The 13051-nt window shown below is 31.1% G+C and overlaps 2 protein-coding genes and 1 pseudogene across 2 annotated transcripts; 2 read left to right on the top strand and 1 right to left on the bottom strand.

The window, feature by feature from the left end:
• Positions 1–1140: 1140 nt before the first annotated feature.
• Positions 1141–3737, top strand: LOC146953556 (B3 domain-containing transcription factor VRN1-like). The gene is made up of 5 exons (XM_085710579.1): positions 1141–1280; positions 1700–2168; positions 2278–2405; positions 3112–3382; positions 3528–3737. Exons 1-5 carry the CDS (start codon positions 1194–1196, stop codon positions 3536–3538), a joined length of 966 nt encoding a protein of 321 aa, XP_085566705.1. The 5' UTR covers positions 1141–1193; the 3' UTR covers positions 3539–3737.
• Positions 3738–3911: 174 nt separating this feature from the next.
• On the bottom strand, positions 3912–4894 carry LOC146953555 (cytochrome P450-like; annotated as a pseudogene).
• A 1434-nt stretch (positions 4895–6328) lies between these two features.
• Positions 6329–12496, top strand: LOC146953554 (uncharacterized). The gene is made up of 2 exons (XM_085741724.1): positions 6329–6362; positions 11628–12496. Exons 1-2 carry the CDS (start codon positions 6329–6331, stop codon positions 12494–12496), a joined length of 903 nt encoding a protein of 300 aa, XP_085597850.1.
• Positions 12497–13051: the final 555 nt, after the last annotated feature.

The following is a 13051-nucleotide window of genomic DNA, read 5'->3' as shown; positions in this document are numbered from 1 at the left end:
ATATTTTGTTAAAAAATGCTAATTTGTTTGGGAGAGATTTTTATATTACTATAAACTTTTCAGCAAAATTTCATTAAAAAAAGTATGAATTTTACACATGTGTTTTCTTAAAAGGAAGAACCAAAAGTGAAGATGAAAAACTTTTTGAAGGATTAAAAGTCGAAGAAAAATTTAGAAGGAATAAAAAGAAAAGTTTATATATTTATAGGGATAAAAAAACAAATTTACTCAAAACTTAATATTGAGATCTTTGTCGTGTAACGAATGTGTAACTCAATTAAGTCATTAATTCAAAATAAGTATAGAATTTAAATTCAACTTAGTTGATAACCATATAAAAGTTTGATATGTTGAAATATGAGTTTCAACCAACGATTTTCCACTTCTCGACACTCGTGACATTCTCCCCCTTGAACCATTTTACATAAAGCGAATTCTTAAATGAGTTTTTCTATATGTGTAAATTTATACATTTAAAATGATAAGTTTGTTTTAAAATTTGTATATTTTATATTAAATATATAACTTTTTAATAAATAATTGATGTTTTTCAATGAAAAGTTATTATTTTTAATTGCCTTAAAAACGTCATATTTGAAGGGACTCATGTGAGTGGTGTTTCCGAGAAAATGAACTGAAGAAACAGATAATATATTGATTGATTTAAGCATTTATATATAAAAAAATAAAAAAATTGGTGTCGGAAAATAACTTCCTCTTGACCAAATATAGTAAATATATTATGGTAATATGCATTGTTTAGTCTTAGAATTAGAATCGTTACAAGCTACTCCCTCCCTCCGTCCCTATATCTAACCACCCATTTCATTTTATTTTTGTCCCTAAATCTAAATCCCTTTTCAAATTACTAGATGCATTTATTATTTTTTTCCTAAACATACCCTTAATTAATACTACTAATGTGTCTTGAAATTTGAAAAATCAAATTTAATACACATACAAACAAAGGACAATTTGGTAATATTATCACACAAAACAGACACATTAATTACACTGACAACTTTTCTTAAGAAATGTGAAAAATGCAAAGGGGATTTAAATTTATTGACGGTGGGAGTACTATATAACTGACCATTAATTTGGTGTGTAATTCTGCATTGATGTATCACACACTTCTTTTTCGAAGAAACACTCACTCTTCATAGTTTTGGTCTCTAGAAAAAGTTAGAACCATGTCTTCTCAAGAACATGGTCATCAGAGTAATGGTGTCCACTTTTTTAAGGTTATTCGTCAAAGTACCCTTCAAGAAGAAAAACTGGTAACAATATTTATTCTTTCTTTCCTTGATTTTTCACAATATGTAAATATACATTGCAAAATTTGGATTATGAAGTTATCAGTGAAAAATAGTTTACGAACTCTATACATTAATCATCCGTAGCCTTTGTTGGATGCAGCCCTAATGAAGAAATTGTTTTTCTTTATAATAATTGATATTATTAAGATAAAAAAAATGTGATCTTTTGATATGAAAAATAATAAGTTTTGATAAGAAATAGTGTTTGTTCGAATGTAGGTGGATGAATATAGATTGTTATATATTTTTTATATATTGCTATCATGTATTTACATTTTCTAGTTCTCACTTTCATAATTTTTTTTCTCACTTTCATAATATAAATAGTGTGATCTAAAACATTGTATTAGTATTGATTAATGTTTGTGTGTTTGTTACAGAGTGTACCCATAACTTTTGTGAAAAGGTATTGGAAAGAAATAACAAACCCAGTTACTCTAAGGTTTCCAAACATGATGGAAAAGAAAGTTTTTTGGGAGAAAACTAGTGATAATGAAGTTATGTTTTGCAATGGTTGGAAAGAACTTGCAAATTATTTGTCTTTGGGTGAATCACAATTTTTGGTGTTTCAATATCAAGAAAAGTCTCTCTTTAATGTGATTGTATTCTGTAAATGCGGATTAGAAATAAAATACCCTTCAAGAGAAACTAGTGAAGAATCTGAAGAGAGTGATTGTTCTTTGAAAATTATTGAGAATCCTTCATCATCACGCGGTAAAAGGCTAAAATCTCCAGCACCGTCTATGAAAGTGTGTAAGAAGATGAAAATCAACTCGAATGAACAAAAAGGATCTAAGCATGATAAGAGGATAGTCCCTAGATTTCATGTTTTTGAGCATGTGAACAATGGTTGGTTTTGTTCTATCATCATGTTATGTTTCTTTTTATCTATTTTTTGTCTTATTTTATAGGTGTTGCTACTAATTTTTTTTTGGTGAATTCTCAATTTTTTTAGCAGGAAGTAGCTGTAATGATATTAAGGAGAGAAGTAGAATTTTGTGCCAGAAAGTGAAGAAATTTTTTGTCTCTGATAACGACTTTTTTGCATGTATGATGCTAAAGACATACATTGATAGAGATCTCTTGGTAATAAACTATTTTATTTGATCACTTTTATTTTTGAAAGGTTATTTGATCACTTTAATTAGTAATAATAATTCATTAATAATGTGAACATTATCAAAGCAGTGTAGATAAATTCTCATCAATTATCTATTCTTTGATGAGATTAATGGTGTTTATGTAAATACTTTTTACATATCATTCAACCAAATTATACCATAATGAGACTTTTTTACATTTTTTTCCACGAACACTATAAAAATACCTACATAATAGATTGTGATTGGTTGCATAAGTAAAAAAATATAAACAATGCATGCTAATTGAATCACTCATTGATATGTCTTATGTATATTTGTATATTTCTAATTTTTTTTTTGAATAAAATGTATGTGTCTATTGATAGGTTCAAATTGCATCCATTTAACTACTATATCTTGAAATTATTAATCTAAAACAGGTCATACCAAATGAATTTGTCAAGAAACATATGGCCATGATGGAAGGAAGAGATGATGCTACCCTTTTTGTTGACCAAATTAGTATACCATAATTGGACTTTGCTATATTTTTTCTTAAAACATCTTTAAAAATACCTACATAATGGATTGTGATTGGTTGCATATGTACAAAATATGAACAATGCATGCTAACTAAATCACTCATTGATATGTCTAATGTATATTTGTGTACTTTTCTTTTTATGCAAACTATATGTGTGTATTTATAGGTCATACCAAATGAATTTGTTAAGACACATATGGACATGATGGAAGGAAGAGATGATGCTACCCTTTTTGTTGACAAAGATAAATGGAATGTGAAGCTCACTTTAAATAAACAATCTGCACTAACTTGTGGTTGGAGAGAATTCCGTGAAGAGAATAATTTGAAATTTGGTGATGTTTGTGTTTTTGTGCTAAACAAAGGCAAAGAAACAGTTCCATTTCAAGTTGTTATTTTCTCTTTGGAAAAGGACATGAAAACTCCTTATTTTGAAGGTAAATTATATTTGATTAGTGTCCATCGGAAATTCTTTTAATATAATGGGAAAATTGTGATCTAACAATTTATGAAAATTTTATGGTTTGTAAAATTATTTTTTTCATCAATATAATAATTCATGTGTTGGACTATATATTGCAGGGTTGGCTTGAATTTGTGAAGGGCTGTGAATTGAAAAAGGGTTATGTGTCAAGAAGTTAAATTTGATGGTTGAAAAGCTTGTATTTGATGTTGTAATTTCAAGAAGTTAAATTAGAGTTATGTGTCAGTCTCATTGTTTTATGTTTTATTTATTATTCCAAACTACATGGATTGAAATTGTTTTGAAGAATGTTTTGATTTTTTTAGCAATTAGAGTCTATTTTGTCATATCAAGCTTTTCCCAATTAGAGGAATTATATACCTTTTCTTAGCTTATTAATCTACGTATTATCCTTAGGGTTTAGGGCTTATTAATCAATTTTATTCAAAAAAAAATCCAAACAATGAGGATATGCATCTATTTGATAAAAGCAAACATAACTAGAAAATAGTATAATCTCACCATAACCTATTAAACTATGACAAATAGGAAATACAACTAGGTTAAAGGAAACACTCAACAAACATCATAGTGATTAATATGATCTTAAGATAACTTATATTAATACTTATATCAAATGCATCTTTTGCTAACTTTGACCTTCAAACCATGTTTCATACGAAGAACCATAGCAACCCTTGGAGTAACAAAGTGACCTTCCACCACATGTATGTGAAACTTCCACAACACATTAGCAGCAACCATTTTCATTTGAACAAAGCTAATATCTTTCCCAATACAATTTCTAGGACCTGCATTGAATGCTATGAACTTGTAAGATGGCACTTGTATAATTTCTCCTCTATCTGATATCCATCTCTCTGGCTTAAATTCCAAGCAATCCTCTCCCCATATTTGTTCCATCCTCCCCATAGCATACAAAGAGTATATTAACTTTGTATTTGGACCAACATGGTCTCCACTAGGTAGTATATCTGATCTAATTGCACACTTGTGTTCAAATGGTATAGGAGGATAAAGCCTTAAGGCTTCACAAATAGCTCCATGAAGATAAACTAGCTTATCAACCTCTTTTAGATAGTATTGTCCTCTTTTGTTTCCAATCATTGGAATCCAAATTTAGAAGACTAATACCAAGAACTTCAAAAATTTCAGGGAAATCAAATCCTCTCCCATAATTGCTGAAATTTTTGCTAGTGATGTGGTGCACATTCATGGGATCACTGGTGAGGGTAAGGTTGGCAATGTTTGTGAACCAAGGTCCTTTAAAATGAAAAGTGCCACCATGATGTCTCAAAAGTAAGGTTACAAAATCATGAATATTGGATTGATTATGCAAAATTGATGGTAACATGCCAATAATTGGCCAATTTGGTATAAGTTCATTTTTGTTTCGTCTGCATATATTGTAGAATATGATCAAGAGAATTGTTACAAATAATGCAATATACTGAAACAAGGTCATTGTACTAAAAGTTCATGTAATTCAAATTTTCACTCTTTGCATGATATCATGATGAAGAGGATGACTATAAATATATGGACCGACAAGCTTTTGCTTTTCGGATGCATGGCACTTTTAAATAAGTTGTTGATCAATCAACAATGTGTTGGTTCGAGTGGTAAGGACTTGGACTCGTTAAGCATGTGGTCATAAATTCGATTCCTTGTTCATGCATGTGGAAACTATTAATTTGAGAGAACTCACCTTGTCTGACCCATAAATTCTCTGAAGAAGATTAGTCACTGCTTTTGACATAAAAGATCTGAAGAAAAATACTGCGGTTAGAAGCGGTGTGCAATAGTTAATGTTTTTAGAGGGTTAAAGATGCAAACATTTCGTATTACTCTTGACTCTTGAGTGTCTAATATGAAACTCTAAAAAAATAGTTTAAGGAGGGATATTTACTATTTTTAATAAAAAATAGAAAAAAAAAAGTTATATTTTTAAAAAAATTATGAAAAATCATAAATTTCAGTCAGTACTGATCAACATTTGACGTCCCCCTAAAAAGAATTTCATTCCTCTCTACCAAATTAAATATACCAAGAAGTAACGAACTATACTAAATGAGACAACTTTGCATTTTTACATTGGTCATATCAAGTATATTTGTTAAGGAATCAAATAATTGAAATTATGTGTTTAAAAGAACATTTTATAAACTTTTAAAACATTGACTAAACATATTCTAAGACATTATTAATATATTTGAACCATTAACGAAATGTTTATAAAACAATTGTTACATTTTCTCTTTACCTTCCATGGAAGTACTAATTAAAAGCCAAAAAATATTCCACCGCATCCAACCGACTGGCTGCTAACCAATAGTGACTTTTCCACAAAATTAAATACATGTATTGATTGATTCATACTATACAGGTATTGATTCATTCAAGTTTAAATAAATAATCGATGTGACACAGGAGTATATTAAGTATGTTGAGAAGTCCCTATTTTTGGACATGCAACTTGTGTGTGTAAAAATGGAACGAGAGCAGATATTGAATGACGGTGGTGATGGAACGAGAGAATAATAAAGGCAATGGTGATTTAACGAGAGCGGATATTGAAGGACGGTGGTGATAGAATAAGAAAATAAAAAATTCAAACCTTGAACAGTATACAAGAGCGTTTAGATGAGATGTTGCAGTTCTCTTCTAACTTAATCATGTTCTAGGTTTGAACCAGATATTAGGCATGCAACAACGTTAGATGAAGCATTACGAACACTGGAAGGGTTATACAGATGAACTTATTAAAATGTAATGGACTCTTTATAATTTTATAAGTTGTAAGAGTCCAATATATCTTGATCGTGGGATCATCCACATAACTTTAAAAAAAAAAAAATCATAATTGAGATTATCCAAATCCATGATAACAATATTAGAAATGGCGCGTGGTACAAAGTGGTATGGAAACATAGGTAATTTGTCGACGCTCATTAGATATTTGCTCAAAAGACTGGGTGTAATTTTAATTTTAGAGTAAAAATTTTCTCGCGACCGAATTTAATCCAAAAAAAAAATGTCGAATAAATCTATGATAATATTTTAAAATTTAGGATAAACTAATCTTTCTATTATATTTAGTTGGGGACGAACTTAAAGGGTCCAACACACCAATTTTTAATGGTGAGGGTTATTTTTTTATTTTTTATTTTTTAAAGCACTAAAATATCGAAGTAAAACGTACACATTCGTGCTTTATTTGAAATCGGAGTGAAATCTCTTCTTTTAAAAGTTGTTTCAGAAAATTTAATAAGGACTGGTGTGTCCACAACTCAAGCAATTCTTACTTGATCACAACCCCAAATCAAAAATATTTGGACACACATACATAAATGGAGAGAACTAAAAGAATAATAAATTAGTCGCATCGGTTTTTACTTTTATCTATAAATTTTTATTATCAATATGTGTGTACCTAAGTAATTTTTATTTGTGTTTGTGACCAACTTAGACTTTCTCTCACAACTCATGCACTTTGACTTTTAAAGTCATTGTAAGTACAACTAATTTAGATAAACTATTTCCAACCCATTTGATTTGATTTGATTTGGGGGGTTGGCTTGCGGTCTTAAAGTGTGTTCCTCTTAAAATATTAGATTCGATTTTTTCTGATGTCAATCTCAATAAACTAGTATGACTTCTTAAAAAAAAATATAGATAAATTACATAACAAAATGCAAAGCTCCAGAGATAAGAGAGAGTATTAACTCTAAAAACAACAACATTAATCAAATCTTAAGCTCTAAACCAAGGATTACTGGGGGTCTTTAAAACCCACAGGTGGCTTCAAATCTCACTACTACAAATCACCAATCCAAGTCACCATTCTACCATGTCTTCAAAGTTGTCGCGGTTCCCGCACAACTCAAACTACTAAGAACCTGGGGAATAATCCCAGTCTACAACAGAGGGGCATCTTCTATAAACATCATAGGAAGAAATACAAAGCTTGCGTATATAACATGTCAATTCAACATTTAAGTGCAATGATTACCCCCACCGTTTCACAATACATGTCGTTGTATATTACATGTCAATTCAACATTTAAGTGCAATGATTTATAAAAAAAAAATAAAAACATTTAAGTGCAATGAATATTCTAGTGCAAATAATTCCAGAATCGACCTAAAAACTGAAAGAAAAATAAAAGTTCAAAGAGAGAACAAAAAAAAAGAAGGCAAAAATGATAAATTTACATGTGCTAAAATATCTGTGTCTTGTGTTAAAGGAGTCTAGTGGAAAAGGAACCCATAAATTGAAAACAACCTAGAAGAAATATAGAGCAAATTTTGACATTCGAAGGAAATATAGATCTTCAAGAGCAAAACAAAGAAATATTCAACTAAGCCTTTAGTTAGTTCCTTGAAAAAACTTCACTTTGCATTCTTCCATAAATATGAACATATTGCTGCTAATACTATGGTAATAATTCATAAACTCTTTTGGCGCATCCTGCAAACACAAACACACATATTATTTATGTGTGTGTAAATAGTAGAAGTAAAATTTACTTGGTATTTGGAATTCACCAAAGTCTCAAATTTGTTATGTTTCATCACATTATGACCTAAATTTGGAGAAACACAAAATGTTAATATATAAATTTTATACAATAAAAAGAAGGTCCCTAATTATTTCAAGAATTTAAATAAATCTTTGAACTAAAAGTATATATCATTGTCTCCTAAATCATATCAATAATTTTGTAGATAGGGTCTGAATTAGAAAACTTAATTAAACCCTATAAATTTGAAATAAATCGTCAAAACAAAATTACAAATTATTTAAAATGGTTCAATCACCTAACTAAACATTATTTCACAATTACGAATTGTTTTATTACTTCAATAATTTTTAGTACACTTGCTAAAACTCTATCAGTTATTGATGGGACAAATTGGAAACAAGTGTAATTATCAGAGTGATGATAAATGGGATCTAGTTTCTCTATTTATAACAATGTAACCTTGCGTACCATCCATCATGGATCCTAATGGAAAATTGCTCTTTTCACTTCTCAAATTGCTCTTTTTCCATTTATTGTTGGTCAAGAGAAAGTTAACTGTCGTTTGACACTTTTAAGATCGATTCAACCGATCTAAAAAGTGCTCAACCACTATAAAAAGTGATTGAGTAATAAACAATTGACAAAAAAGAGCAATTTTAAAAGTGAAAAGAGCAATTTTCATCATAATGGTTCGTTCTACACTTTGTTCAACACAAGCCCAAAAGCTCATTATTACTGATTACGTTTATCGGGAATAACGATCATCGAATGGATCACAACATCAATACTCCCTCCGTCCCTATATCTAACCACCCATTTGACTTTATTTTTGTCCCTAAATCTAAACCTCTTTTCAAATTACTAGATGCATTTATTATTTTTTTCTTAAACATACCCCTAATTAATACTACTAACTTGTTTTGAAATTTAAAAAGTCAAATTTAATACATATACAAACAAAGGACAATATGGTAATATTAACACACAAAACAGACATAATAATTACATTGTCAACTTTTCTTAAGAAATGTGAAAAAAGCAAAGAGAGGTTACATTAAGGGACGGAGGGAGTATGTTTTTATAAAACCAAAAGTCAATGTCCTTAGGACATTGATTATTGCTAAGACAAACTTAAAAACTCGTATTTTCAAGACAAAGTTTCTATTAGTGGATTTTTTATTCAAAGACATTGGGGCACTAGTTAGCAACTTTATATATATATATATACTCCCTCCGGTCCTAAATATAAGCAAATTTGACTTTTTAGATTCATTCAATTAATGATGTATGTGGTCCATAATATAAACCACATACATCATTAATTGAATGAACCTAAAAAGTTAAATTTGCTTATATTTAGGATCGGAGGGAGTATATATATATATATATATATAGGGAGCCCCTAATATGGACCTCTTTTATTATGGTCCACCCATGGTCCATACTAATTAACCGGCAATAGTAGGTAGTTTTTATTCCTTTCCATTTTACACCATACAAAACACTTTTTCAATTCCCTTTCTATTTTCTTCACTCTATTCCTCATGTACATAGGAGCAGTGGGAGAAGACCTTTATCTGCCAACACCCAGAGAAGGTTGGCTTAGAGTCCATTAATGTTCATCCTTGATTCGTCGCAAGCCTTCTTCGCTGCCTCTGCTTCCTAGAATGTTACCTTCACCTAATTTATTAATATTTAATCAAATTAAGAATTTGGAATGAATTTCCTATTGCTTAATGTAATGATTGATCACACAAGGATGTCGTAGCCTTTAGATTTGTTGGGAAGCTTGTTGAAAATGATGACAGCTTCAAGGATGTCGCTGTACTTTTGGAAGTGTTATTGCTGGGTTTCGTCACCCTTTTAAAGGATGAAATTGAAGATTTAGAAGGAAAAAAATAGTGAGCTGGATTTGTTGCAAATTGGGTTATTCATTCGTTTTATATTCCAAAAACTCAGCCATGATAATTGTGGAATTAATTGGTCGGCGGTAACTTACTTTTTGTCTCAGTTTGGTACTTTGTACAGTGTAAACTGGAAAGGATAAAAAACTACCTGCTATTGCCAGTCAATCAGCAAGGACCATCAGTGGACCTTAATAAAAGAGGTCCATATTAGCTCAACAAATTGTTAATTGATATGACCTTATATTACCCCAAAATTTAGCAATGAGATGACACGATTAAGGTCTCTTGCATCTATCTAATCTTTGGTGGCATGACAATTTTGGTCAGAGTTGTACCAATAAAAGCATTAAAGGTTTAGATCGTACCATTACTTCATACTATGATTCATCGTTGCAGCGTTAATTAAAGCATCATGAATTTGATAGCTTTCCTAGGAATGATTTTGTATATAGATCTATCAAGTTTAGCAACCTTTCAAAGCATTAATTAAAGCATTGTTTGGTTTCTTGTTGATATAGTGTAGCAAGTTCTATGATTGGTGCGCTACTTTGCTACTTAATCATATTAATCATACAACATTTGTTCACTTTACTTACAAATTAGCAAATCACCCAAACTTTCAAAAGAAGTGAGAGTATTCTATTCTTTAATTACCAACTTCTTGATTAGGAAAATTATTTGTATACGGTTCCTTAATTAGGTAATTGGTCAGTTATAGTTGTACCAATAAAAGTATTCTTGCTTTATTAAATCACAACAAAATAAGTAATAAAAATATGTGGAGTGAGGTGAGGTGCTTGGGAGTTAATTTTGTGAACTTTGAACAAACAAAAAAAAGATGATTGTACATATCTTGGTTTGAGAAGTTGTACTAATAGAGATTTTAAAATATTTTAGTAATAAACAAATGTGTGATATGAGGTTGATGGATCAGCAAAAGAAGGTAGGCACTAGGCAGCATGAATAAACATGAAGCATGATGAATCAGCCAACCTTTACTAAAATGCAATCAATTATGAGGTGATACTGATAGAAATGGTAGAAGTGTGGTTTAATTGCGAGAAGATATTTATTGATTTATGGTTTCATTTCATTGTAAGGGAAAAAATTGGGATATGGATTTGTCAAGGTTCTGTGTAGAGGTGAGGTGAGGTGCTGGGAAGGAAGTTTACTTGAGAACAATAAAGCAAAGTCACTTTTGTCGCATACATATGTCAACTTAAATTATTTTTTACGGTGAAAACTTTGACATGATTTTGTGTCAAGTAAAAAGTTTCTGCTCCATATTTATTTGTAGCTAATATACATATACTTGTCATGCGTTTTCTTTATTGTCTTCTAGTTGGATAATTTGGTATGCCTTCTTTCATTGTTAGATTGGAACTATATGTGTTCGACTTGGTTTCATTGTGTTGCAATGAGTAAAACCAAAATATATTTTTACCAAGATAAAGATTAAAACGTTTATATTTGCATTTTAAGTCAAAATATTAATATAAGATGTTGTACCATTAAAACGTTTATATTTTTTATCTTTAGATCAATAAGTTTCATCAGATACTTTAATAGTTGAATTCAATGTGATATGAGTGTTGTTGAAAATGCTAGCAATAATTCTTTCAAAAAGAAAATGCTAGCAATAAGAAGGGTTGACTAAGACACTCTTTGGTAAAAATAGTGAATAACGGACAATTTAACTCACATCTTATAGGCAATATGGTTGATAGATTATAGTTGATAAACTAATTGAAGTGTTTGATAAAAGTATATGGTCAACAACCAAGGAAGAAGAAGGTTGTGGATGCTGCAACACTAGCCAAAATAGGTGAACTGGCTAGAGGTATTGAAGTCCCTGCTTCAAGCCTTGCAAGAGAAGATGCTGGAGTTGTAGCTCAGCAAGTGATTCAAGAATCTGAAGACTTGCAGAATTTGGCTTCTTCAGAAGCTGAAAACATGTTGATGATAGTGACTGCTGATGGAGGAGCTCAGGAGGACATTGCTGCTAACTCAGATGTTGCTCCAGATGCTAATGAAACAGGTATTCCTAATTCTCCACACTCTCACAGTGTTATAGAGATAGGATCAGAATCAACCCAATCCTCATCATCATCATCATCATCAACAGATTCAGATGATAGACCCCTAGACCAAATCTACAAAATTAAACACATTAAGCCTAAAACTAATATTTCTCAAGAACCAGTTAGAACTGATATAGATGAAAGAGTCATTGGCTTAGCTCAAAGGAAAGCAGATCTCTACAATAGATTTCCTGTTAGTTGTAATCCTTTAAGGCCACCAATGATTCAACCACTTAACATGGTTCCTTCTGATGAGAATATTGAATCCTCATCATCTCAACCACCCTCAACCAACCCAACTCAAGACACCACAGTCATAGACAATCTGGTTAGTCACTATTCAGGTGAACTACCAGAGGTTAGGCCAAGCTTACAAAGAGCCTCTGAAGTTGCTTCTAAGGAAGTTGCTTCAGAAAGCCCCCAACAACAACCACCTAACTCACAAATGACCTCAACAATTAGACTTGTTCATGTTTCTAGCTCTGAACATGTCTCTACATCTGAGCATGTTTCAATTCCTGAGCCTGTTGTTCCTGAACACATTGTTCCTTAACAACTTGCTCATGAGCATATCCAATCATCCACCACACCTTCACCTGAAACTGTTTTCATACCAACCTGCATTGACAACTCTGTTTCTATAGCCACATCCATGGATATTGATTCTGAGGATGATCATAATGATCCTCAATCTTCTGCCATGGTTATAGAAACTACCCCTTATCAACCCTCAACTAGCTCCACTCAAACACCAAACTTCACAAATGGCTAATCATCATCATCCCTAGCCATTGTACCTATAGCCTCAACCAAACCTACAAAGATACCCCTACCACCAACCATATTCCTTGATTCTACTCTATTACAACATGTGTGTGAGAATATAGGACAGGAGCTGGTCAAGCTGATCCAAGAAAGAAATAATCTTGTCCGCAAAGAAAGCTATGAAAATCAATGGAAGAGATTAAAGGAGAGAGTTGACTTTGTCTTGTCAGAACTTCAAAGAACTTGCATAGATGAACAAGACTTAGCTCAGCAAAAGCTCCAAGACTGGATAAGAGGCATAGACAATAATCTTCAGAGAGTAAGAATTGTCAGAACCTGGGTT

The sequence above is a fragment of the Medicago sativa genome, chromosome 1 (assembly GCF_051527215.1).
Source record: "Medicago sativa cultivar Bolivia chromosome 1, Bolivia_mono, whole genome shotgun sequence".
NCBI lineage: Eukaryota > Viridiplantae > Streptophyta > Magnoliopsida > Fabales > Fabaceae > Medicago > Medicago sativa.
The sequence above is the reverse complement of the archived record's forward strand: the minus strand, read 5'-3'. Positions and strand labels throughout refer to the sequence as shown.

Bases quoted from the DNA above. Each gene is read 5' to 3' on its own strand.
- LOC146953556 (XM_085710579.1), top strand. From the start codon at position 1,194: ATGTCTTCTCAAGAACATGGTCATCAGAGTAATGGTGTCCACTTTTTT. The intron at 1,281-1,699 runs GTAACAATATTT...TGTTTGTTACAG, and splicing joins CCCTTCAAGAAGAAAAACTG to AGTGTACCCATAACTTTTGT. The intron at 2,169-2,277 runs GTTGGTTTTGTT...TTTTTTTAGCAG, and splicing joins TTTTGAGCATGTGAACAATG to GAAGTAGCTGTAATGATATT.
- LOC146953554 (XM_085741724.1), top strand. From the start codon at position 6,329: ATGGCGCGTGGTACAAAGTGGTATGGAAACATAG. The intron at 6,363-11,627 runs GTAATTTGTCGA...GTTTGATAAAAG, and splicing joins AAAGTGGTATGGAAACATAG to TATATGGTCAACAACCAAGG.